Source organism: Phyllosticta citribraziliensis (genome assembly GCF_038025025.1).
Source record: "Phyllosticta citribraziliensis strain CPC 17464 chromosome Unknown J3D65scaffold_2, whole genome shotgun sequence".
In the NCBI taxonomy this organism is placed as follows: domain Eukaryota; kingdom Fungi; phylum Ascomycota; class Dothideomycetes; order Botryosphaeriales; family Phyllostictaceae; genus Phyllosticta; species Phyllosticta citribraziliensis.
This window is the reverse complement of record NW_027117339.1, coordinates 1,185,848-1,210,597: the sequence shown is the minus strand read 5'-3', so window position 1 is coordinate 1,210,597 and position 24,750 is coordinate 1,185,848. Positions and strand designations below refer to the sequence as shown.

Genomic DNA, 24,750 nt, shown 5'->3' with positions numbered 1-24,750 from the left:
CAACCGAGACCCATGCCACGATGCACTCCTCGTCAGATGGCAGGAAAATGAGACGCACGCTTGTGGGTACCCGCTCGCACCTACAGCTCTCGCAGGCCTTGGTCGTCGTCGTCGAATTCGTCGCCATAGTAGATCCTCTTCAAGTTGAGTAGAGCCTCCCGGTCGCCCCCCATTTGCTGCTTGAACCACATCTCCATGGATTGGATTTGGTCCGTCCACTTTTCCGTTTCGACTTGCGTCCTCTGCAGCGCGCCTCTCTTCAGCTCCAACTCGACCGGGTCGCTGTCGCTGTAGCTCGCCAGCTCCTTGCGCAACCCTGCCAGCGTCGTCTTGAGCGTCTCCATCTTTCCCGCCAATTCTTGCCTGCTGTCCGCGGCCTCGAGCTCTTCATCATCCTCTCGCGCCGCTCTCATCTGATCCACCTTGGCCCCCAGCTCCTCCAGCGTCCGGGCAGCTTTGTCCCACTCGCTCTGCGCTCGCGCCAGCTCCGCCTCCTTGTCGCGCTTGACCTCGCTGGGAAAGCTCCAGTACCAATTGCCCGAGCCAATCTTCTCGACGCGAATCTTGTTGTCGTCGGAGAGGGCTTGCAGGTAGTCTTTGACCTGCATGGCATTGATCGAGGCGACGCCCGGGAGAGCTTTCTCGAGGTCTTTGATGCTGTGCGCGACACCTGACTCGTGGAACCAGTCGAGGATGAGAGCTTGCTTGGCAGCGGGCGGGAGCGACTTTGGCGCCTGTGTGGAGCCGGTGAGCAAGCAGCGGGGGCCAAAGGCGAAAAGTGGAGATGGACAGGGAGGGAACGCGTGCCATTTGAGTCAAGTGAGGCTGGTTTCACAACCACCTGCTGAGGTTGTTTGGGGAAACAAGAGTGGGCGACGATGATGATGCAAAAGGTTGTTGAGATGATGGCCAGGGTTCGCGGCGCGGGAGCGGGAACGCGCCCTCAGCTGACGCCAAGTCCATTGACACAACATCAAATGTCTCGGGCAAAATTGATGCAGCACGTCGCTCGTCATTCCACCGCTTCATTCCAATTCTCTGTCTGCCTTTGTCTCGGACGCGTGCGGAGAAGCCTCCAGCATCTCAGACCTTTTTCCCCGACGCCGCTACCCGTCATGTCCCACCACCCCCATTCTCGTACCGCAGCCCACGCCCCTGGCAAGGTCGCTCAACCGCTGTCATCGGCAAGCCAACAAAAGCTCAAGCCTTGACATCTCAACCGACACACTAACCCGTCTGCAGCTCGGGATGTTCATTCTGCGCGGCAGTTTGCTGCAGGCCGGTCACCTCTCTCCGAATACCATGCGCTACGGAAAAGTCAACAAGACGCCTCTCTATCAAAGATCATCCGAAATCATCTCCATGTAAATCCAAACTACAAACAGCGCGTCTCCGGCCCAGCCAGTCTCTACTAGCCTTTGACGTGTCCGCCACAATCTGTCTGGCAACCAAGACACCTCTTGGCATCGCCATGCCCAAATGGCTCATCTCCATTTCTAGATTCGCGCGGAGACAGACTACAAGCACATGAAAGCAGGCCTACGAGAGTGACGCTCAAATTTCCGCGCAGGTATCTCGACAGGCAGCACCGTTGTTCAAACACCGTGCTCCATGCCTCTCCAAACACCATTGGTAGCGCTAAGGTAGGCTTTCCCCATCCGAACCGTGGACCCTTTGATTTCCACGCGTCTTGAAGTGCCGGTGCCGCTCGGCGGGCAGCAGTGGGGGCGGTGAGTGGCGGGCTAATTCAAAAGATGGCTCACTACTAGGTATCGCACTAGTGTGGTACTTGACCTGGGTACCATTGTTCACGCCGACAAAATGAACCGTAGCGACAGAAAAATCCAGAACGATTGGGACAAGGAGCAAGCTGGTAAGTTGGTGCTTCAGGGTAGCGAACTACACCATAATCGCCGTTGCCAAGCAGTCCGCCTCAAACCATGTTGACAAGTCGCGTTGCGCCTATTTGCCTCGCGATGGCCGCCTCGCTCTCACGGTCGCTATAAGATACGGACTATCGTTGCAACTGGGGTGTCGAGTAGCGTCACAGTGGCCTGCTCAGCATCGTCTTGCCCGCTGGGTAAATCCCCGACACGAGACTTTTGCCCTGCTCGCCAGCAAGAGTTTTCTCTGGCTGCCTGTGCAATGCTCGTCGCCCAAATATGCAACAGATTCCCTGCCACAGTGGTGTATGGAAAAACTTTTCCAAAGTCTCCGAGCCCGTTCCCCACTAACATACACCCACAAGAGGATTGGTCCTCATAGTGAGCTGCACGAAAAAGTACCAATGTATTTCGCACATGTGTGGTGCAGGACAGTACAGCGCAGCATGCGTCTCCCGCACCCCAGAACATTCCCCTTTTGGTATGTGGTACAGCACTCTGTCAGCTTCCCACGACTATCAATGCTTCTTCTCGCACAAATCTGCGTTTCCGATTTCATCGTTGTCAGAAATTTCAAAAAGCTTTGGGTACCACTTACGAGCCCAACAACGGCGTTCGTCTACAGTCCGTCTACAGTCCGTCTATCCGTCCACCGCCACGAGCATGGAGTGGCGGGGCGCGGGCGTTGGAGCGAACGAGCCAACCCACCAACGCACAGTCTAAGCTAGGGTACAGGCCAAGCTTGCCCTGCACCAGCACCACCAGCTGCACCGCACCAGCCATCTCGTATCGAGGCGCCGGCCGCCGCCGCCACTTGTTGGACCCTCTTTCTGCACCGCATGGCCCTACTCGTGCGAGCATGCCAGAGCGCCCGACCGAGGCAGGGAAGCGAGGGGAAAAGCAAGCGAACAGCAGCCGAACTCCCTCATCACGGCACTCGGGACTCGGGACGCAGACGAGCCGTAAGTCGGAGTGATCAGACCTTTTCAGTAGCAGGTCAGATTGTTCGCACGAACTCAGAAGAGGCGCGGTTGAAGAAACCGTTGAAGACAGCACATGGCACGGCCACAAGCTCTACGAAATGTTCGAAATCGCCCATGGCCAAAGGTAGGCGCGAGACAGGAGACCGTTGTGTCCCGCATTGCACAAAGCATGCAATCAATACCGCCAGACTGTGGACGTGAATTACGCTACGCTCCAGATGATTACGCGGCCCAACTATCCGTACCTACATAGGTACTACTCTCTCTTGTCCGATTCTTCGTCGAGATCTACCTGCATACAAGACCACTGCTCTCGATCTTCGAGCGCATATCCAAGTCGTCCGCACGTTCGTCCGCAACCGCAGGGCTCTTTCAATCATCATCGACACGCATACGTCCAGGTTGTCGGCAAAAGGGAGGGATACATTTGAATTCGAATTACTGATCACGTCAACATCGTGTGGCGGCCGCGATGATTCATCTGCTCCGAACCTCTCTGTGGGCTTCTACACCTTTCTCCTCATTGTTGACTCACTGTCTTCTTCCGTCGTCCCTGCAGCACCATCAGACATCTAGTAGTTGAATCGCCGGCGGAGCAGAAACGAGAAGGTTCTAGAGACGCTTTCTGTCGATCACTGTGTTTCTGTCGAAGAACATGCAGTAAAAAGCACAAGTAAGCCGCCACACCACAGCACACTACTTACTCTTAGCCCTTCACTCGACTGCCGAACCATCTACATGTATTGCACCAACGCAGGTAGAGCATGCATTTCGCCCCTGTCCCATAGGACTATGTTCAGCCATGCAGCTCTTCACACGACCCGGGCGTCAGGTAAGAGTCAGACTTGGACAGATACACCAGACCACATTCCCTCAAACAATTGGGAGAGAGGGGGGCGATCGAGAGAAGTTGTCCTTTCGTCGCTCTCTTCCCCCCTCCGCCCATTCCAGCAAGCCCCAATGCTAAAGGCCGCGGATCGCAGCAAGTCTTTCTCTTCTAGTCATTCCATCACGACTACATCAGATAGCGTGCAAAGGCAGTACACGCATAGATACATGGATGCAAACAGACGGCAGCGCATGGTCCGCCCCGCGCGGGGCGACGCGGCCGGCCCGTCTGTCCATTCATTCTGTGCCGCTACAGACAACTTTGGCAAGTGGGCCAGGCCAGTCCGCCGTAGCAACTGTCAGGCTACAGTAGGCGGAAAGGGGTGGAAAATGCTCCGCATCCCCGCCTTGGCTTTGTGTAAAAAGTGTCCGGAGGATGTGGGGAATGAGTGAGTGGACAGAAGAGGTGGCAAGTGAGTGAGAAGCGTATGAGGTGAGTTGAGCTGAGGTGCGGCGACGGTGCTGTGTTTTCCTTGTCCACTACTTTGCCGTGGCCGTGAGAGCGGAGTCGTGTGCAGAGCCGATGCTGTTGACGGATTTTAGCGAGGAGAGCATTCATGGCGGTGGATGGAGTGGTCTGTCGGGTTGTGGAGACAACGGCTAGCAAGGCATAATAAATGCTTCCTATTGGATATCAGAATTCCATGTCTGGAAATACTCTGTTCCTTGGAACAGGTCGTTGGTATGTGGTAACATGAGGTGGTTTGCTCGCTTACAGAAATCGACATGTCGACCAGACTGTGCCTTCCCCCCAAAAGTAGAGGCCCCGACCATTCTGGATTCCACCTTTACCATTTTTCTCCCATCTTAGCAGCTCGCGGGAGACGGCTAATGCGTACAGCCTTTCCGCGGATGCCTCGCTTGCGGGTCTCTTCCTCTCCGCTTTTGTGCTGTCTAGTCGTCGACTTGTCGTTGCGTTGGCACACCTAGTGGCGGAGACTCCACGCTTTTTTGTGGGTGCCCGGTACGAAGCGCAAGACAACGGCTACACTACAGCCGTGCGATTTTGGCGGACCTCTGTGTACCACTGCCAACAACAAGAGTCTCCAAAACCATGCAAGCGGAAGACAGGAAGATGCTGATTGGTCTGTTGACGATTCCCTCTGATTGCCTCGCTATCAACGCCACTTTTCCCCCACCACCTCTTTTGGCATAGAAGCTGACCAGCAGAACCAACAGACTGACAAGAAAAGCTACGATCGATGAGTGAATCAACACGAGGGCAGCAACGACAATATCAAGTGCTGATCTATCGCTCTCTCGCCCGCACCCGGACCGACAAACGAAGAGGGTGCCCGCGGGCAGCGTTGCGTGTGCTCTCGCTAAACAGAATGCCCTCCATAGCGACGATCTATCGCGTCCAACGAATCGAATTCGCAGGGCGATTGATGATATGTACAGTACATACGACCAGCCCCCATGTCCAGCTCAGCGCTTTGGGGCACGCGTGCGTGCCATGTGTGTGAGAACTGCCTCGAGATTGGCGTGATGGCAAGGCGGAGACATGCAGCATCGCTCGGAGTTCGGCAGCTCACGCGGTGCTGCATGAAGATGCCATGATAAGGGAGTGTTGATGCCGTCATGTATGCAGGCTGATGGCTATTTTTCTCTCTTTCCTTTGGCTTTGCTTGGTCACAAGAACAATGCGTGCCCGATTTGGCAGTGTTTTTTGATGATGTCCTTATCGGGATGATTCGTTCTCTTGGATCGTAGGGTGGCTTGCTCCTTTCTGGTAAGGCTGCGCAGCGGCTGCTTTTGACGCAGATAGATAGGTCTTGCAGCGACATGTGGAGGATTCCGGCACTAAGAAACTTGGAGATATGAGTTCCATAAAGTGCTGTAGCCTTGATATAGTCAAAGCCCCAAACCAGACTCTCCGAACTGTGAGAGGTGTGAAGAGCTGGGAGTAATGTTGTCCTTTAGATTGGCGATGCCTACTCGCACATGTTCCCTGTCCTGCGGTCCATTCTCGGTCAGGATGTGGGCTACAACTTTGGCATTGCAAGAGCAAGTACTGCGAACCGTTCGACCAAAATCACAATCCTGCATGTCACCAACTGATGCAGGACCTTTCCTTATCATGATTCCGCTTCAAGTTGATCCTTCGCACTGCAAGCGCCGCTTGATGGACAGCCAAAAGCGTTGCCATTCGTAGCTTCGGAAGTGGACTAATCTCTGAGCGTCCTGTATGCTTGCGGAATTCAATCGTAGGATGGTTGCAAGCGCCGGTAGCGGTTTCCAATTTCTGTAGTTGATTTGATAAAACAGCAGCCAGAAAAATTTTGCAACAGCTTGCATGATGTCCGTTTTGACTGTCCGAAAGTTTCCCTCTGGCCGGTGCGGCTCAACGCGCCAGATGATTTGGAACTGGCAATCGTTGGTGAAAATAACGACGGTAACGTTGATTCGAAGCTGGCGATGTCTTCAGAAGCCTTTGTGAAAGGCTCAACCAATTCCCAGCCATTTCTTGTTCCATTGAGCCGAGGTAGGATGCAACACATGTCGGGCTTGAACAATCATGTCGCTGGCTTGAGTGCGACCAGCGATGTTGCAGCCTGTTTTGATGTCTCGAACCTTTAGTCCCTCCATTCTGAAATTTTCATTGGCAAGAAAAGAAGAACCATGGACTTTTGGAAAGAAAGACGCAAAATCTGGTCGTGCAGGAGAGCTTGTCATCAAGGGAAGCGGAAGATGATGGAGTTCACAGTCCCCCTCTGGTTTCTTGGTGGCTGGTGCGCAGATCGTACTGAGGCTTAGATGTGCAAGAATGCTCTCGCCATGGTTTTCCTGGTGAACAATCACTGGCAGGTTTGACAGCAGGAGTGTACGTACAGTAAGTAGCTGGATGGCACAAAGACACTGCGAACTCGGTTGTGCCATGCCGCATTCGGAAAGGTGCTGGCAACGGGCGCCCGGAAGAACTCCGGCCCAGAGGGCGCACTGGAATGAAATCTATGGCGAGTTTCGCGTCCCCACCACGGGCATTTGACCACAACACCGCAACCATGGCGCCCTCCTACGAGAACCTCCCCGTCGACGACGACTTTGACGAGAGCGAGATCGACTTTTCCGACCTCAAGGACCAATTCGAGGTCCGCCTTGAGGAGGGCCTCGACGCGTTCGTCATCATCGATGGCCTGCCCGTTGTGCCCGAAGCAAGCCGCTCCAAGCTCATCAAGTTCTTGCTGCGCAAGCTCAACACCGTCGGACATGCTACCGAGGAGGGTGTTCACATGCCGCTGAATGATCAGGGCATGACCGAGGGGTAAATTGATACTCGGCGCCTCTGTAGCTCTGAGCCGCGCTCACACCTTGCAGATATGCCTTTGTCGAATTCGGCGCCCCAAGCGAGGCCTTTGCCGCCTCCAAGACCCTCAACGGTGTCCCTCTGGACAAGAAGCACACGCTGCTCGTCAACAAGCTTACCGACGTCGAGCGCTTCGGCCGCGAAGGCAGAGTCGACGAGGAGTACAAGCCGCCCACCATCGAGCCATTCCAAGAAAAGGAGCACCTTCGATCATGGCTCTCGGACCCCCGCGACCAGATCGCCATGTACCGGGACAAGAAGGTTGGCGTGTTTTGGCACGAAAAGGAGGACGCTCCGGAGCCGGTTGTGGATCGCGAGCACTGGACGGAGCTCTTTGTCGAATGGTCGCCGCTCGGCACGTTTCTCATGTCGGTTCACGAGCAGGGTGTGCAGCTCTGGGGAGGCAGGTCCTGGAGCAGGCAAAAGCGTTTTGCGCACCCTGGCGTGAAGCTCGTCAACTTTTCGCCCAACGAAAATTACCTCGTCACCTGGTCTCCCCAGCCGCTGCAGGTCGACGAGACTCACCCCGTTCCAAACCTCTCGATTGAAGACGATGGCAAGAACTACATCATCTGGGACATTGCAACCTCCAAGCCTCTCCGCTCATTCGTCACCATCGACGTACCGCCTTCGATGGACGAGAATGGCAACCCCATCAAGAAGAAGCTTCAATGGCCCACCTTCAAGTGGTCCGCTGATGACAAGTACGTCGCGCGCATGGTTCAAGGCCAGTCCATTTCGGTGTACGAGGCCCCCCGGATGAACCTTCTCGATAAGTCATCAATTAAGGTCGACGGCATCATGGATTTTGAGTGGGCGCCCACCACGCCGCAGCGTGAGGGCATCAAGAGCTACGAGCAGCTCATATGCTACTGGACCCCCGAATCTGGCAGCGCCCCCGCCAAGGTCGGTCTCATGAGCGTCCCCTCAAAGGAGATTGTCCGGACCCGTAATCTCTTCAACGTCGCCGACGCCAAGCTCCACTGGCAATCGAATGCCGAATACGTCTGCGTCAAGATCGATATCCAAAAGACCAAGTCGAGGAAATCCATGACGACAAACCTCGAAATTTTCCGCATTCGCGAAAAGGGTGTTCCCGTAGAGGTTATCGACTCGGTCAAGGACACGGTCATCAACTTTGCCTGGGAACCAAAGGGTAACCGCTTCGTCCTCATCACGACCGGTGAAGTCCCTGGCAACACTGCAGTCGCGCCCAAGACCGCCGTCTCGTTCTTTGCTCCCGAAAAGGCAAAGGGCAATCAGGTTGGCAACTTCAAGCACATGCGCACTTTCGACAAGAAGAACAACAACGGCATCTACTGGTCGCCCAAGGGCCGCTTCGTCGTCGTCGCTACTCTCCACTCGCAAGTCAGCTGTGACCTGGACTTTTTCGACCTTGACTTTGAGGGTCAACCGGAAGAGGCGTACAAGGACCTTACTGCCAACCTGATGCCCATCGGCCAAGGCGAGCACTATGGCATCACCAGCGTCGAGTGGGATCCGTCAGGCCGCTACCTGGCCACCGTCTCGTCCGCCTTCATGCACCCGGTAAGCCCCCACCCTCGTGAATGACACAGGGACGAAAATTCTAACAAGACGATCCAGATTGAAAACGGCTACAAGATCTGGGACTTCAAGGGCCAACTGCTGCGCGAGGAGCAGATTGAGCGCTTCAAGCAATTCGTGTGGCGGCCGCGGCCGCCGACGCTGCTGTCGAAGGAGGAGCAGAAGAAGGTGCGCAAGAACCTGCGCGAGTACAGCAAGATCTTCGATGAGCAAGACTTTGAGAAGAAGAATACGGCCAACAAGGCCGTCGTCGACAAGCGCCGCCGCCAGCTCGAGGAGTGGCTCGCCTGGCGCGACCGTGTCGTCGAAGACCTCCACGAAGAGGGCTTCGAGTCCGCCGCCGCCGCCAAGGCTGCCGCAAACGATGCCAACGAAGCCGAAGGCGGAGAGGTCATTGAGGAGTTGGTCGAGGAGATTATCGAGGAGACGGAGGAGGTCGTGTCTTAAACGGCAGGCAATGCGCTAGCGGTTTTTCTTCAATGGCATCGAGGATGAACGAAAAGTTCCAACGGGAAGTGGGTTTAACGCGGGAAAAAGCCTTACTGCCTCCTTTTGGTTGGGTTCGGGTTGTATAGAGGGAGCATTTCCACGACACGAGGGAATGAAGTGCTTGGCGGGGAGTTACGTAGCATGCATGAAAAAGGCAAAGCCTGTTCAACTGACTGACCGAAAACTCGAGGCAACCCTGAACAATGCAAAGTGGATTCGTGGTAGACAGCTCTGTCTATTCAAGGCCGTAGCCACATCCGACCCGCCGCAGACCATCCTGGCGCCTCTATACACGACAATCAACAGGCGCCGGCCAGAAACCAAAAGAAGATCTACCAACCAACCAAACAAGCCAGTCCATGGCTCCAACCCACCCTTAACCGCCCACCAAAACGCCTGGTATGCACATCTCTTTTACAACAAACAGCCGTGCAAACACGCACTGGATACGCTGTCTTGTCCTTCTCGTCTCGAACGATCAAAGTCTCTCGATCCCCACACGCCCTACTCCATTCCTGAAACAGCGCCATCGTCCTTGCGGATCCTCAAGTCCAGATATTCGGGTTGATTTTCAATGACCAAGCCCTTTTCATTAGCCAGATGCAGCAAACAGATGAAGCAATAACTGGTGCTAATGTCAGCCATGGCCTTTAGCGGGTAGACAGCAGGCAGAGCATTCATGACGTCTGTAAACATGAGCGTGCCATCGCTGTCAGGCTTGACGGGCGTTGGAGTAGGCTTGGGCGGCGCCGACATGCTGAGGTTTGATTGCTGTTGACGCGTTAGCACAGGACTGTAAGCGGGATGTGTGGGCGGACGCACCTCTGGCGGGTCTTCTTCTCCTTCCGAATCTCCGTCCCCGGGCAGGCCGATCCCCTTCCAAATGTTGTCTTTGAGCAGTCGCAGATCGACCTGCTTAGCTCGCCGCGCGTACTGCACGTACTCGGGCCGCAACCGACGGCCGGCCGTGACGAGCTGCGCGCCAAATGCCGTGTCTTGCGTGCCCGCGGGCGGAAGCATGCCATCCGCGCCCAACATTTGCGCGTCGTGGCCGTCTTCTGGGTGTGGCGAAAACATTTCTCGCGCGTCGGCAAAAATGTCTTCCTCGTCGTCTTGGAAAAAATCGGCGTTGTGAGGCATGCCGATGCCGTCGTCGTCCATGTCATCATCGCCTCCGCCCACGCCGAGCGTAGTCGGATCGGGATTATGTGTCGTAGGGTCTTCGTTGTGCTGTGCCCAGATGACCTCGTCCGTCTCGGCCTTCGGGTCTTCTCCAGGCCGGACATTGCTGCCCCTTCGTTTCGATGTCTTGTTACGCGAGAGGACGCGAGCGTTGGGTTTGATGAAGAGATGGAGAAGCTGTTGGCTGTTGAAGTGTTTGTCGTCTGGGAGTAGGTTGCGGGTTTTGTTTTGCCATTGATTCTTTGGGAGAAGAATGGCAGACGGAACTGCCTTGGTGTATAGAGAATCGGCCATGGATTGCGTCATTGGCGCCGAAAAGTCAATCTCGAATGGTGCCTTTTCTTTGCGCTTAGTCGGAGCGGGCGCCTGGCTCTTGCTGGCGTCCTTTATTCTGCGGATACGCCAGTGTTCGGGGCCTGCCCAGTTCTTGGATAGGGTCTTGTCAAAGTAGCTGAGAATGTGTTCATGCTCAGCTCGGCTGCCCACGGTGATATCGTAGTGCGAGCTTTCGGCGTCGAAACCACCAGTCTTGCCAACTGCTTCCTCGCCTTCTTCGTCTCCCATGTCCACGTCCACCTTGTGGACACGCATTTGAGGGTCCAGGGCTGCTTCTCTTGCCCAAGCTTCTCCACCTTCGCCAAATCCAGTCTCAGCGGGGAGGTCGAAGGCACCAAGTCCTCCATCATCGTCATCGTCAAAGCCATCGTTGAGGAAATCTCCGGCCGCGTCGTCTCCATCTTCTTCATTGGCCCTCTGCTCGTTGCGCCAGTCTTCGGACGCTTTGAGGAATGGAAGGTTGACAGCGGCGTCTGGGTCTCCAAAATCGAACCCCTTCAGAGACGGACAAATATCCTGACCGTCGAGGACTGAAAGGTCTGGGAAGAACTTGGCTCCCAACGCCGAGAGATCTAATTCTTTTTGGGGCTGCTCCGCTTCGTCTTCTTCCTCTTTGACTTGGGTGGTTTCTTCGTCCGGCATCTCTTCGGTGGCATCCTGTGCATCGTCGCTACTGTCAAATACAATTCGGCCGTTCGAGTCGATGGATAGGTTGTTCATGAGCAAGCCTTTGGCGCCTCCTTCGTCAAAGTCTGCTGCTGCCTTTTTGAAAAGCGGATCCACAGAGAATTCGAGCTCCATCTTTTTTATCATGAGCTGTGAAAAGCTCGAGACTAGCGTAGCCTCGGCCGCCCTCGCTTTCTTCTTCGTCTTTTTCTTTGGGTGTCCGTCCTCATCCACGTCCTCGTCTCCTTCAGCGTCGCGTTCCTCGTCGCCCACATCACTTTTGCGCTTCTTGTCACTGCTAGTAGCCAAGCCGCTCAACAATTTGCCGGTCTCTGTCGCAACGCTATCGATTCTGTTGGTGTAGACTTTGACGCAGCCGTCCAGGGTGGTACTCGCTTTTTGGAAGTTGATGTTATCGCCTTCGCGGAGTAGAGACATTTCGTGAAAGTAGTCAATCAGCTCCAAGCTCCAGGAATTGGCCGCGTTGATTTTCTACGTCATTAGCCTTCATCACCAACTGCAATGCCTGGGACTTTACATTATCCGTTGCCATTTTTATCATTTCCTCGAAGTTGGCTAGAATCGGTCCTCTCCTCATAGGAGTCAGTCCTCTGCTTCGCGGGTCTATCAGGCTTTCGTCGCTGGCCAAGGGGGTTTGAGGATCGCGTCCGGTGAATGTTAATCGTCGCTTGTTTGGGGTCGCAGCGGCGCGTATCTGGTTCATGGCGGCTTCATGTTGGAGCTGTCGCGATTGAAGGCGCTTGGCCTTCTCTTGCTTGTCATCGCTGAGATCGTTGAGCGGCACCCTGTAGGAGGTTAGAGGCGGCCTCTCGCAAAGATACAGACACTGACCTGATTCCGGATTTGGGCGTGGCGCCCACTCCGCCAGAAGACAGCCTGTGCTTTGTCGGGCGAGCCATGGTTGTTGTAAAGGTCAGCGACAGATATTTGGCGGGCTGCTGTGGTTGCGACGCATAGGGTCGTTGCCGAATGCGTGCGGAGATCGAGTTGTTGGCGCCTTTGGTTGTAAACAACGGAGCCGACGCGCGGGCCCTTGGCGGGAGGGCGGTCACGGGGATGTGGCAGAATCTGAGTCGGCTCGTGCCTGAGGCGCATTAGACATGACTCGGGGTCCGCGCAAACAGGAAACCGGAAGCTGAGAGGCAGGTCAGACTTTACATTACTTGATTGCATTGTTCAAGGAATGTCTTAAACGATCGTCATGCGGGAATCAAGCGGCCAGAGCTGGAATGTTTGACCGACATTCAAAAGTGAAGCTGACGGCCGGGAGCTCTGTTGGCTTGCACCGCCGCACCGCCGCACTACCACACTACCAACCGAAAGACGCAGGCCGCACGCGCATGACACTTTGCTGCAACAGGCCAGTCGATGATCTCCCGGTCTGACATGGCGCGGCGCCAGCACCTGGGCCAGAAAACCCATCTCCAACTGACTCCCGTACGCCGCGCTGGAGCCAATTCTTCCTTTCCCGCGGCCTGGACCCGCGTGGCGTCCCTTCAGCCACAACCATCGTCATTGGTGGCTCCCCCCGGCCGAGCTGCCATGGCATTGCCTGCCTGGCACAAGTAGTCCAAGGCCAAGTCGCCGCCCCAGCTACTTCTCCACCATCTCTCCGCCTCAAAATTCCCCGTCCGCCCAGCCAGCGATGCTCCTCTTCTACCCTTGACCTCCTTTCGTTTGCAAAGAGCCATGGCTGAATCCCATCCTTATGCGCTGCTGCGCCGGCCGCGCGCGCAACGTCGCAAATCGCCATACTCGCCGCGCCCATTCCTAGCCACCCTCGTCCTGGTGTCCCTCCTCGCCGTGGCCGCTCTGCTTGCCGACTCTCTCTCAAATACCCAGAAACAATCTCCCGTCTCGTCATTGCGCGCGCGCGGACTCTCTTCCCAAGATGATCTCGAGGTAGCGTCATTGTTCCTGGCACGCGACTTTAGCTAACCCCACTTGCAGTGCCGATTGGTCAACAACGCCGTCGACAAGTGCGCTTTTGTCCGCCAGCACTGTCCTGACGAAGAAGCCGGTATCGTCTCCTACCTCCAGCTCTATTACTGCCGCCTTCCCCACGCCAAGCCTGTGGCGTTTGCCATTATCGTCCTATGGCTCGCCCTGCTTTTCAGCACCATTGGCATTGCTGCCAGCGACTTCTTTTGCGTAAACCTCAGCACAATATCGAGTCTCTTGGGTATGAGCGAGAGCATGGCGGGCGTGACATTTCTGGCCTTTGGAAATGGCAGTCCAGATGTCTTTTCGACATTTGCCGCCATGAACACAAACAGTGGGACTTTGGCCATTGGAGAGCTCATTGGAGCAGCTAGCTTCATCACTGCCGTAGTTGCTGGATCCATGGCTCTCGCCAGGCCGTTCAAAGTCGACAAACGCACCTTTGTGCGAGATGTGGGCTTCTTCATCGTCGCAGCTTCCTTCAGCATGGTTTTCCTCATAGACGGTAAGCTATCGTTGTGGGAGTGCATTGCCATGGTCGTCTTTTACATCTTCTACGTCGTCTTTGTGCTCTGGTGGCATTGGTGGTTTGGACGAAGACAGCGCAAAAGACTTGTGGAAGCAACCGCACGGGGACACTTTGTCAGCCCTGGCGGCGAAGTGGCCGAAGTCTTCTCCCCGTTCCCTCAGCAAGATGGACGAAGTCGGTCCTCGTCCTACTTTTCTCACAATGTCTCTACTGAAGACTTCGCTGCCTTGGAACAGGGAAATGCCAATGACGAACCAGGACTCGAAACCGCGGACGAAGAGGAAAGAGAAAGATGGCTCGGCGAACTTAATAGGAACATGCGACTTAGCCGACCGCGTTTGGGCGACCGTCGCGCGTCGAAGAATCCTCCAATCAGGCCAAGTCTCGTGGGAGCTTTGGAATTTCGAGCGGTACTCTCATCGTTGCAAAAGTCGCGGAACATCCAGACCCGGCCCATCAATTTGAGGCGGTATTCCGATGATCCGACATTTACTACTGCACAACAGCAGGACCAGCTGTCAGTCTACTCGGATCCCGCTGCGAGGCCGTCATCCCGCGATAGCGATGAATCTCGCCCTCCAACAAGGCAGAGTGCGATAAGCCGCACACGTGCCGTGTCGGTAAACGACGCGGATTCGTTACGATTTGATCCGAAAGCGTGGTCCAAAAAGTCGCGCAACGTTGATCTTCTCGGTCCTCTTGCCGAGGACACCGATCACCTGCACGTACCTCCAACTGGACGCCCCAGAAATGCTTCGACTTCGACGGCTTCAAGCAACATGATTCCATCTCCTGCCATATCCTTGTCACCACCTACTTCCCAGCCTGGAAGCAGAGAACCTAGTCCTGCACCTCAAGGCCGTCGAGCCAAGTCACCAGATCGTCTCGCACCACCTGAGCCTCCATCGCCCGGGAGATTACGACATACTCCAAAATCTATTCCTCAGTCTTTGCCAAAGTTGGTAATTCCACCGTCAGGAGGCGAAGGCTCCAAGTCGCCTTTCCCTGCATATCACGAACTAGGAGCGTCTCCCCATGGAGGATCGAAACCGCTCAGTTTTGCTTCTCCCAGTATCTCTCCGCTGTCTTCGATCTTTCCCAACGAGCACTTCCCAGAGATCGAAGAAGAGGAAGAGGAGAGGCCAATCAAATGGTGGCCCGACAGAATGCCGTCACCAAGGCAACTAACCTCCAAATTGTTTCCCACACTTTACAACTGGAAAAAGAAGAGTCATTGGGAACGGTTGCTGGGCTTTGTGTCGGCACCAAGTGTCTTTCTCCTGACCATCACGCTTCCTGTTGTGGAGTTGGACAAGGATGCAGAGGAGGAAGAACCAGATTTCGCTCTGCCCAGTCCCGTTGTTCGCCCATCTGCACCGAGCACTATCACCATCACTGGTCCCGATGATGAGCCTGCTGGTCCCTCTGGCGGTCAATCGCGGGGCAACGGGAATGAGACCACGGCCGGGATAGCTGGTCAGGAAAGATATCGCGACGAACCGCCTTTGTTGTTACTTTCGCCGTCGGACGGACCGATGGCCCAATCACCCGAACCAATCCCTCACCCCCACAAGCCACTTGCGCCTGAGCCCAAGCAATGGGACCGCTGGCTTGTTATCGTGCAGATCTTCACAGCCCCCTTCTTCGTCTCGCTGATTGTCTGGGCTAATACTGATCTCTCCAATCCTCGCGCTCTCCTCCTTCCAGCCGCGATATCGCTTGGTTGCTCCATTGCCGTTCTTCTCTTGCTCTTGGCCACAACGACGCCTCTGCGCCCACCACGCTGGCATACGATGCTTTGCTTTCTCGGATTTGTCGTGTCAATTGCCTGGATCTCGACCATTGCTAATGAAGTTGTCGGTGTCCTCAAGACCCTTGGCGTCATCCTCGACATTAGCGACGCGATTCTTGGGTTGACCATCTTCGCCGTGGGAAACTCCATGGGCGACCTTGTTGCGGACATAACCGTTGCGCGTCTCGGCTTCCCTGTCATGGCGCTCTCGGCGTGCTTTGGCGGGCCAATGCTCAACATTTTGCTCGGCATCGGCCTTAGCGGCTGCTACATGACGATCAAGAAGGCCGAGCGCTCTCACGACAAGCATCCCAACCACCCCGTCAAATTCAAGCCGTACCACCTCGACGTTGACAGCACGCTTGTCATTAGTGGCGCTACGCTGCTTGTGACGCTCTTGGGCTTGCTTGCTCTTGTCTCCATGCGCGGATGGCGCATGGATCGGCTGGTCGGTACCTGTTTGGTCGTCCTCTGGGCGTTGAGTACGGCAGGCAACTTAGTTGCCGAATTGACAGGCTTTAGGAGCGATCTGAATGATGGGTCTTGGTGAGTAACAGAGAGGCGTCTGGCATGAACGAATCAAAGAGTTGGCGATGAGACAGTGAGGTTGGTGTCCTCGACGAGTTTACGAAGCGACATGTTTGTATCAATTCTGTTCCCTCCCTCATCTTCTCCCGACATGCTGCATAGACCTTTACCCCTCCTCTCAGTACCTACAGCGCTCGCTTCCCAAATGGTCTGCCCTTTCTTCATCTTGCGCCTTTGCGTCCTGTCCTTCTCGTGTAGCATAGATACCCCTCCTCCCCCCTTTGTCTTTCTCATCACTCCAGTCCTTCGACCCCAGCCATATTTGCGTCCTTTTCCTCGTGCTTGGTCGCTTGCTCTTCTGTCGTCCACTGCCTTGCTCGCGTACGTGGCTGGCGTTGAGATACTCTGGCTGGATCATCGATCCATTTTCCGTCTGTTTTGGCTTTGTTCACTTCGGCTTGGCTCGGCTTGGTTTATCTGAGCGATCTTCGAGATGGTGGCGGCGCTCTCTGCTGGTTTTCTGTATCTGCTTGCATATTTGCCATGGATTGGGATGGCGGTTGTCTGCTGCATTACTAGCGGGTGTGGTAGAGGAAGATGCGAGACATGGAAACTGTGCGCGTGAATGATGCACAAAGGCGGCGGCGGATGTATAGTCCTGGTCAATGAAGCGTGGATAAGTCGGTTGGACAGTGTTTGGGATGCCGAGTTGAGGTTGTGCAGTAAGGTAGTCCGGCAGCGAGCTGATTGTACCATCCAGCATTCATCACTTGAACTCGTCCACTTGTTCGTGTGTCTGCATTTTGGAAAAAGAAGGGACAGCGTCGACGTTGAAAAGTCTGCGGTCTCACAGTACAGACGTCGTCTATAACAGCGTCAGCAAGGTATTCGTCATGTCCCATCCCTCGTCCATCGCCTCGGGCGAACGCTCTCTGGTCTTCAAAGCTCTCGTTCCGAGCGTCTGCTTCTGCGCCTGTCCCTTCTTCCGCGCGTGCATCTGCCGTAGCGCTTGCCCTTTGAGTGTTTTCTTTTGCGTTTGTCGCGATCGTTCTCTTTTTCCCTGTGCCGTCTTTCGCAGTAGCTTTGCTGCCGTTCCTGAGCCGCCGATGAGTGACCTCGTAGTACGCGCCGCGGTGTTTCCTTCACTGGTGTGCCCCGCCGCCGTCGTTGCCTGTGAAGAGGGGCAATGAGAACAGGGAGAGGAAGATGAAGCAGTGTCACGAGCACTGCTGGTCCTCCCTTTGCTGCGTTTTCCGCTCCTCCACGGCCAGCGGCTCAGCCACCTGCGCTTGTTCTTGGCGTTCTTCTCCTTCTTTTCCTCGTCTACAGCTGGTGATGGCCACGGCGACGACCTCCCCTCCAACCCACCCGTTTTGCGCTGGTTGGCCGGAGCAATGGGGTTGTTCAACGGATCCAAGCGCACCGAGTTGAGAGCGCGGACGATAATTTCCCGGTCGTCGTCCGCGAGTTTGTCGAGGATGGCGGCGATGCTGGCATCAGAGATGTCGTGCCGGTGATGATTTCCGTTGGACAGCAGTGTGGTTGAGCTTGCCTTTGACGGAATCGAGGGCGCTGATGCGGTTTTGGTTGACATTTTGCTGCTGCTCTTGCAGCTGTCTTTCTCGTTGCTGTCGACATCTGATGTCTCCGTGTCTGACTGATTCGGTGGCAGGGGAGGCAAGGGCTTGTTGAGGTCGTGTTTGGGTTTGGTGGTGGGAGCACCAGTGGTGCGCCGCTGCTCATGACCGTTGTTGGTATTGGCGGTGGTGTTCGGCGACGTCGAGTTTTCAGAGCTGGATTCAGAGTCGGACGCGGCCCCTGGCAAAGACTTGGAAGTTGAAGCGGCGTCCGACGCGACGACCGAGTCGCGTTGTTGGCCTTGCTCGCGCAAATGGTGCAGGATTTGCGTGAGCGGCATTCTTTGGTGGCCAAACTTTCGTGTTGTGGTGGTTGTAAGAAGTCTGTCTTTGCGTGTGTTTTCGAGAGGATTTTGCTCGGTTTGCGAGGATGGAGTTGAAGGGACAATGGCGCAGAGCTGGAATAGATTTGTACGGATGGTCATGACCCCAACGTGTCCCTTTCGCGTGGTTGGGGAGACACTGTTGGACCATGGGTGAAGTGGGCGGTGTTTTTTGGCATAGGTACGTCAACGGACCTCGCCAGGACCCCAACTGAGGTATTAATACAACCCACGACCGCCGCTCCGAGTATTCTCTTCTTCTCCTCCCCATCTCATCAAGATTCGACCTTCGGATCTTGCCTCCTGCTGAGCTTCACTTGGGGCCTCTGTGCTCGATTCGCATCACCAGGCCTTGCCTCCTGCTGAGCTTCATCTCGGTGAACTCTGGGCTAAGTTTTTGGAACTCGTAGCAGGCTTCAATCGGCTGCACAAGTCGAGAGCCGCCGCAAATCCCGACTGTGGTGTACATTTTTCATCTCCATCGACGAGGTTGTCGCTGAGAAAGGCGCGCCTGCCTCGAAATTCAGTTGCTTGCATCGGCAGGATGACGACAGTGATGGATAAATCGATGACGAAGTTTGTAGCGATACTTGTCCAGTTACGAATGCTTGGAGAAGTTGAATGCAACACTCGGAACGGAACTCAAGCCAATCTATGAGGATGCCAAAAATTCGCAAATTGCCCAGTGCGTTGAGTAGATGATGGTTGAGCTCTTGGATAGGCCGTACTTGGGTTCCGGCCAGTGGAGGTCAAGCTGACCGCGTCTAGTTTCAAGCGTCGAAGAAGGATCATGCCTAACGAATGGTGAAATTCTCGGGTAGCTCCCCGCAGCGGCAGGGGACGCGTGGGGGTCGCATGAGCTGATACAGGGACATGGCGATTCAACACGATGTAGCGACGACGGGATTTTGATGAAATTGGTGAAGAGAATGATAGACTCGATGAACCAACAAAATTGGGCGAAGAATCTTGCTGACGAGAAGCGAGAGGTTGTGGAGAAATGGCCCAAGCTTACCGAACCCAGAGCAGATCCCGAACAGCAGCCGTCGATCCTACCGGCATATCTCATGGCTAGGTACCGTACCTCAGTGTGCCGGCGCAAACTCTGTCGTTGTGGACGGTCACGAGTCCATCAGCGTACGGTACCAGAGGGGACTTGATACATGTACGCAGCTACGGTTGAGATGAACCGAACGGCGTGAATGACTTGGCCGGGCCTGGCTCCCTTGGCTGGGACGGAAGACGACAGACAGTCGACGCAGACAGGCAACGAATTTGCAACGGGTGGGCAGTATCCATCAGACGCAAAAAGAAGCGCTCAGCTTACTTCAGCCGAGAGGAAGGGCTTGAGAGCGTTCAAGGATATACCAAATGGAATCGAGATGGGAAATGTTCGTGCTGCTGTATCCGGCCTCGGCCTGTTACTCGGCGGATCCACCCCCGCAAACAGGGGCGGCCAGTGATCCAAGCGAGAGTATGTGATGTGCATTGAAGAGCAACAAGGCAATAGACGACGGCATGAGGTGCGTGGTTCGTTCATGGTGAGACTGCACGCGGCCGGTGGGAGGCAGGGAGACGGTAAACACGCATCCCGCCGCTAGGCCCAAAGCGTGCTAGGTCACCATGGTCACCACTGGACTGCAGGACGCACCCACCTGCACCTTTCCTTCCATTCAGTCTGCTCTCGGCTCCTCCTCTCTCTGCCGTTGCGTTGCTGTTGACCCAGGTCTCCCTCGACCCTCCTCGCCCTCCCTCGACTCACCGGCTACTCGTCAATTGACTGCTTCATTCCACGTCCGCTCACACCATCATCCACATCGCATATCGCCAGCTGCACTGTATGTACCTTCCTTGTCGCCGGGGACCCCTCTGCACGGCCAATTGGCTCGCCCTCGCAACGCCACGCGCCTCAATTCTCTTTCTCCACCTGCCAGAACCCAGAAATACCGCAACTGGGCCCGACCGCCGCCGTTGCCAGTCTTGGACTCTTCGCTTTTCCCGTCAATCCGCTCCTACGTCACTCGTCTTGTTGACCTGATCGCGTCCTGACTGATTTGACCGCATCCAGCTCCACGTCCTCGAAGTTATTGCTACTAAGACACTCGCGTCAGCCATTCGAATAGACTGTAAGTCACGACAGGTCCATCTTGGTCCGATCCGTCCGCGACTGGAGAGCGCGCTTTGCGACTCATTGCGGTGCCGAATATGGCAATTCGTCAACAGACGATGCCATCTTAGCGAACGACTAGTAAACTGACAGCTTCCAGGCGCCCCACTCACTCCACATCGGCCCGCGCAAAATGCCCGCCCTCGCACAAGCCCTCTCGCTTCACGCGCGTCGCGCCGCCGACGACTCGGCTGCACATGTCCACCAACTCTTCAAGCGCAAAAAGAACTTTGCCGCGCGCGAGCCGGGCGTCATTCTCGTCTTTTGCATCGTCGGCACCATCGCTCTTCTCCTCGTCGGCCTGTTCATCCACAAGAAGCTTGCGGCTCGGAGGGCGCGGACCCAGTCGTAGAGAGACTTTTTCCTGGGACCGCTTTTGAACCGGATATGAGGCCTCCCCATCTTTCCACATTCCCAGGAAACCACGGTGATGGCTGTCGGGGGGTGGGGGGTGCTTTCAGATCGTCAAGGCCAGACATACTACGAGCCCCGAGAGTGGAACTGCACAACTGTTGAGATCAGGGGGGTCAGGGGGGGCGACGGAAGGAGTAATTCGGAGCCGTTTGTAGAGGGATCTGCCCCGTCGGAGTCGCAGGGGTGTACTGTTTGGACTACTCGCTTTGGAGCATGGGAGTACCCACGAGCTTGGGAAAAGACATGGGCGTTGCCACGCAGTAGATAATTTGGAGGGTAATGCTTCGACGCGGAACGCCGGTGTGTTGTACGTACAGAATTAAGAGAGGCAGTGGTTGTATTCATCTTTGATTCCGGATTCATCGTCTGAGGCTGGTAGCAAAAGTCGTGACGCCTGTGTAAGATGAGGAACATACAAACGCATCTACGAAAGAGTGTCAGGGGGCACTCGATATGCCCGTATCCTGAATACTCAGGAGCATCCATAGGCGTCTATCAATCTGTAGGTGCGGGTGGGTAATGCAGCACGTTCAAGGCCTCGAACTCGCGAGATCCTTACGAATATCTGCCTCAACCGCCTCTGGTGTGCAATCCTTTTCTTCTATCCCTTTTCCCGCAGCTGACGAGTATTCCAGTGCAGTAGCGAAGACAAGAGAGTCCTGATGTGAAGGATGTTGAGGCAGTTACTTGGATTGATTGCGCCACGGGCTGACTGGCTGATGACAGAGGTAGGCAAGCAGGAAGAGGAGAGCTCCTCTGTCCCCCTTCACCCACCTGCATCTTTTGATGCGCATTGGGCCGCGAGAAAATTGTTCAATGGTTCCGCAATCACGACGATCTCCTGAGCAATGATAACAGGTCAGCAGAAACGCGCGCGAGGGACATCAGACAGCCGAATCAACAGCACAACTACCAAAGACCTGGGTTGACAGGGCAGAGTGATGGAAATGCTACCATGACAGCCAAAGCTGCCCGGTCCACCTCTTCTCGTTCTTTTCTTTGTCTCTGCAGTCGTCAGAGTCCAGGGACGGTGCCCGAGCAACCACATGCTCTCTCCAGCTGACCACGTACCGTACGTACCTGTCGAACAAAGAAAACCGACGCACTGGTCCATGGGTCCAACACAGGCACACAGAATCCATCACTCAGCGTCGAAGTCAACATCAACACCTCCGCGACCGATCAGCGGACCAATCAACCAATCCGCAAGGCCAATACTCTCCGTCTCCACAGAGCCACCCATGGCTTCCTCCCGGTCCCTCGCAACCTCGCAGGTCGCCATCATCGTCGTCATCGTCCTCTTTATCGCCGTCTTCGCTGGCGTGTGCGTCGCGCTGATCGTCGCGGTCATGAGAAGAAGAGCGTTCATAGCGAGACAGCGGCAGATGCAGCTGGCGGCCAGCGGAGTGGAGGTGCCGAGGGGAGTTGTGGTGGTGGCATAGGGAGGTAGCGCTGCATCTCTCTTTTGCGGTGCGGTGTGGTTGGAGAGAGCGATGGAGGGAGGGAGCGACGTCAGAGAAGACCGTGATGCCGGAGCAAAGCGAAAGGGTCTTTCTCGCACTTGAGCGTCTTATTCTTGAAGCGCCGGACTGACTGGATGCCGATAAATTGGAACGAGGGCATACCTTTCGTCTGATCTTCTATCCAACCGCGTCTTTCGACGCCTGTCCACGGCGTGGACAAGGACGCTACACACGTCCACGGAAAGAAACGTCGAGTGTGATGAGAAGTTGGCAAAACAGAGACTGACCGCACAAGAACCACTTGGAAAGTCCAAAGAGCAATGCCACCATGGAGGGGTCTTTACCACGTGTTGGAGTGGAGCGCGGAATTGCTCTAGGTGGAACTGAGTTGCCATGTCGTCAGAGTGTCGATGAAGGCGGCTTGCATCGTGGTTTACACAATTGAAATCGAACAAAATTCTAGGAAACACCCGTTCAAATGTTCTCGTTGATACCTCTCTGACAGGTGTGGTTGCTTTTCTGACCGTGACTCTGGCAAGCTGGTCGTGCTGACCGCGTCGAGAAGCGGCGCCCTCCCATCTCTCACTGAAAGAGGCGGCACGATTTGAAGAGACAGCAGTAGTGCCACATACTTCTTCTCTGCTTTCATAGTCAGCAACAAATTCCGAGAGAGGAAGACGTGCATGGCCACCGGCCTCAAAAAAGAGCTCCAACGTCCTAGAGGCAGTTCTAGAGATGCCACACACGCATCCTAGCTCAGCAGCAGCCAGTGTATTACCCATCAACGGCCATCATCGGTGTTTGAAGAACAGCGCGCAAAGGTTTGAGCCGTTTGTGGATTCTCAACTCTACATGTAGACTGAGAATTCGGCAAGTGTAGTCGATGAGGAGAGAGCAGATGACCGAGGCTCATCCTAACATCTGTTGCTTTTGCACCTTGCTCTTTCTTGTGTTGGCCAGGCCGCGACATGGCATGGCGTTGAAGAAAAATGAAGTCGAAGTAATACAGTGACTCTTTTGGCAGGTCCAACGCCATCAGGTCCGCTCAGGCTGCCTACATGTATCTCGAACCATCCAGCCAGCCAGCCAAGGTAGCCACGAGAGCAGCCCGCTCGCTGCCTGCGGGGGAGGCAGGGCACGCATTGGGGAACGCAGCACTTCGCCTCGTGGCGTTTTGATTGCTGACAGCTGAGACATGCGTGAGGGATCTCATCGACATCGTTGGAAAAGGAAGAGAAACGCAAGGAAAGCACGCCACCGCGAAACCGTAACTATGCCTTGCATGCTTACCACGCACTCATCTGCTGCTGACTGCCTGCCTGCCAGGAACAAGACAGCTCCAACACCGCCTCCTACGTCGATGGCGAGCAGGGCAGCAAGGAAGCCTCTTCCGGGGCTGAGTTGGAAGATGAGGGAAGAAGATGGAGGCACTGTCGCATGTGGGCGCACGCGTAGAGCCGCCGTGGTACGTGGGTCCGACGCAGGCCACGCCACATTTTGGATCCCTTGCACCACCTACCCACCATCCCCGACATTTTGCCCAATCTTCACACGACAATCTGAGATGCAGGCCGGGCCGGGCCAGACCGTGTCTTGCCATGCAAACGCCACGCTGGGCATGCGAGGAGTTGTGGTTGGATGGGTCTGTTGTTGAGGTGCGCAGACGAGTGAGCAGAAGACAAAGCTGGGAAGAAAGAAGAAGGCAGAGAGAAGATGATCGAGGGAGAGCAACCCAAACAGCAGACAAGCTGAGAAACCAGCGAGGCGGTCCGTCAGGCACGGAGCCATCTCTAGCAAACCTACCACCCACACCGCCGAACCCCCGCCACCAAAACCAATCAGCCACGCAAGCCATGGATGCCCTGCTCGAATCGCAAGGACGTGGCAATCCGACCAGGCTGATGTACGTGGCCACCCAGTGGACGGACGCGTGAAACGACCGCCTCGAACGTCTCCATCTCAACGTCGTTTCCTTCTCAACGTCGCTGGCAACGACGACGACGACGACGACGACGACGACGACGACGACGACGACGACGACGGCGAAGATGAAACGTTTGCGCTGCGCTGCATGTCGTCGTGCCTGCAGGGGAAATGGTAATCATCAGGGTGGTCTAGCGGGCACAACGTAGCGTGCATGAATGATGGACTGACTGCAGGGCAACGCATGGCTGCACGGATGGGGGGATGGTGACAAGCAACGGTGAAACGGCCGGCTAGCGGCGACCATTTGACCTACTGCCGTGCCGTGCCAACACTTCAACGCGACGACAACGATGCGATGCGAGCAAGGCTGTGGCCAGCTCGGCATTGCATCACGTCGCGTCGCATCCGCTCTGCTAGCCAGCACCGGGCCTGGCAGCAGGCATTTCCTTCAGCAGCAGAACTAGGCTGGTTTGCGCCGACGACACTTGCGCAAAGCGTAGGTGCATGACCAACTTGACCACAATTTCCATCGTGCAACCAAAGATGCGTCTGTCATGTCGGTCGAAAATGCTTTCATTTCTGTTGTTCTGCCTAAACTTCGCACCAGCCAGCCTCCCCTTGCGCATGCGCGTCATGCAACGCCCGAATCATTTGCCGTTCCGTTCCACGATCGAATCCCCATCTCATCTAACCCAATGCCTCTTCTAAG

The 24,750-nt window shown here is 55.5% G+C and overlaps 8 protein-coding genes across 8 annotated transcripts; 3 read left to right on the top strand and 5 right to left on the bottom strand.

The window, feature by feature from the left end:
* Positions 1-80: 80 nt before the first annotated feature.
* Positions 81-2,263, bottom strand: J3D65DRAFT_664752 (meiotic nuclear division protein 1; the record flags this gene model as incomplete). Its single annotated transcript, XM_066802769.1, has 2 exons — positions 81-734; positions 2,240-2,263. The coding sequence occupies 2 exons, from the start codon at positions 2,261-2,263 to the stop codon at positions 81-83; spliced, it is 678 nt and encodes a 225-aa protein (XP_066658657.1).
* A 4,478-nt stretch (positions 2,264-6,741) lies between these two features.
* J3D65DRAFT_613549 (eukaryotic translation initiation factor-like protein 3 subunit B) lies at positions 6,742-9,288 on the top strand. Its single transcript, XM_066799124.1, has 3 exons — positions 6,742-7,019; positions 7,073-8,609; positions 8,667-9,288. Exons 1-3 carry the CDS (start codon positions 6,760-6,762, stop codon positions 9,072-9,074), a joined length of 2,205 nt encoding a protein of 734 aa, XP_066658656.1. The 5' UTR covers positions 6,742-6,759; the 3' UTR covers positions 9,075-9,288.
* Positions 9,256-12,553, bottom strand: J3D65DRAFT_613546 (chromosome condensation complex Condensin, subunit H). The gene is made up of 3 exons (XM_066799123.1): positions 12,153-12,553; positions 11,839-12,106; positions 9,256-11,792 (listed from the first exon to the last, which is right to left on the bottom strand). The coding sequence occupies exons 1-3, from the start codon at positions 12,218-12,220 to the stop codon at positions 9,621-9,623; spliced, it is 2,508 nt and encodes an 835-aa protein (XP_066658655.1). The 5' UTR covers positions 12,221-12,553; the 3' UTR covers positions 9,256-9,620.
* Positions 12,554-12,877: 324 nt separating this feature from the next.
* J3D65DRAFT_212396 (sodium/calcium exchanger protein-like protein) lies at positions 12,878-16,555 on the top strand. Its single transcript, XM_066794505.1, has 2 exons — positions 12,878-13,223; positions 13,272-16,555. Exons 1-2 carry the CDS (start codon positions 13,011-13,013, stop codon positions 16,131-16,133), a joined length of 3,075 nt encoding a protein of 1,024 aa, XP_066658654.1. The 5' UTR covers positions 12,878-13,010; the 3' UTR covers positions 16,134-16,555.
* A 421-nt stretch (positions 16,556-16,976) lies between these two features.
* On the bottom strand, positions 16,977-18,173 carry J3D65DRAFT_600116 (uncharacterized protein; the record flags this gene model as incomplete). Its single annotated transcript, XM_066797952.1, has 1 exon — positions 16,977-18,173. One exon carries the CDS (start codon positions 18,171-18,173, stop codon positions 16,977-16,979), a length of 1,197 nt encoding a protein of 398 aa, XP_066658653.1.
* Positions 18,174-19,453: 1,280 nt separating this feature from the next.
* J3D65DRAFT_664747 (uncharacterized protein) lies at positions 19,454-20,590 on the top strand (the record flags this gene model as incomplete). Its single annotated transcript, XM_066802768.1, has 2 exons — positions 19,454-19,462; positions 20,339-20,590. 2 exons carry the CDS (start codon positions 19,454-19,456, stop codon positions 20,588-20,590), a joined length of 261 nt encoding a protein of 86 aa, XP_066658652.1.
* Positions 20,591-21,346: 756 nt separating this feature from the next.
* On the bottom strand, positions 21,347-23,154 carry J3D65DRAFT_212962 (uncharacterized protein). Its single transcript, XM_066794507.1, has 3 exons — positions 22,278-23,154; positions 21,733-22,202; positions 21,347-21,493 (listed from the first exon to the last, which is right to left on the bottom strand). Exons 1-2 carry the CDS (start codon positions 22,895-22,897, stop codon positions 21,794-21,796), a joined length of 1,029 nt encoding a protein of 342 aa, XP_066658651.1. The 5' UTR covers positions 22,898-23,154; the 3' UTR covers positions 21,347-21,493; positions 21,733-21,793.
* Positions 23,111-24,094, bottom strand: J3D65DRAFT_212334 (uncharacterized protein). The gene is made up of 2 exons (XM_066794504.1): positions 23,406-24,094; positions 23,111-23,303 (listed from the first exon to the last, which is right to left on the bottom strand). The coding sequence occupies exon 1, from the start codon at positions 23,968-23,970 to the stop codon at positions 23,413-23,415; it is 558 nt and encodes a 185-aa protein (XP_066658650.1). The 5' UTR covers positions 23,971-24,094; the 3' UTR covers positions 23,111-23,303; positions 23,406-23,412.
* Between the last annotated feature and the right edge of the window lie 656 nt (positions 24,095-24,750).

Bases quoted from the DNA above. Each gene is read 5' to 3' on its own strand.
- J3D65DRAFT_613546 (XM_066799123.1), bottom strand. From the start codon at position 12,220: ATGGCTCGCCCGACAAAGCACAGGCTGTCTTCTGGCGGAGTGGGCGCC. The intron at 12,107-12,152 runs GTCAGTGTCTGT...AACCTCCTACAG, and splicing joins ACGCCCAAATCCGGAATCAG to GGTGCCGCTCAACGATCTCA. The intron at 11,793-11,838 runs GTAAAGTCCCAG...CTAATGACGTAG, and splicing joins TAAAAATGGCAACGGATAAT to AAAATCAACGCGGCCAATTC.
- J3D65DRAFT_212334 (XM_066794504.1), bottom strand. From the start codon at position 23,970: ATGGCTTGCGTGGCTGATTGGTTTTGGTGGCGGGGGTTCGGCGGTGTG.
- J3D65DRAFT_212396 (XM_066794505.1), top strand. From the start codon at position 13,011: ATGGCTGAATCCCATCCTTATGCGCTGCTGCGCCGGCCGCGCGCGCAA. The intron at 13,224-13,271 runs GTAGCGTCATTG...CCCCACTTGCAG, and splicing joins CTTCCCAAGATGATCTCGAG to TGCCGATTGGTCAACAACGC.
- J3D65DRAFT_613549 (XM_066799124.1), top strand. From the start codon at position 6,760: ATGGCGCCCTCCTACGAGAACCTCCCCGTCGACGACGACTTTGACGAG. The intron at 7,020-7,072 runs GTAAATTGATAC...CACACCTTGCAG, and splicing joins GATCAGGGCATGACCGAGGG to ATATGCCTTTGTCGAATTCG. The intron at 8,610-8,666 runs GTAAGCCCCCAC...AAGACGATCCAG, and splicing joins CGTCCGCCTTCATGCACCCG to ATTGAAAACGGCTACAAGAT.
- J3D65DRAFT_212962 (XM_066794507.1), bottom strand. From the start codon at position 22,897: ATGGGTAATACACTGGCTGCTGCTGAGCTAGGATGCGTGTGTGGCATC. The intron at 22,203-22,277 runs GTATGCCCTCGT...AGTGCGAGAAAG, and splicing joins GATAGAAGATCAGACGAAAG to ACCCTTTCGCTTTGCTCCGG.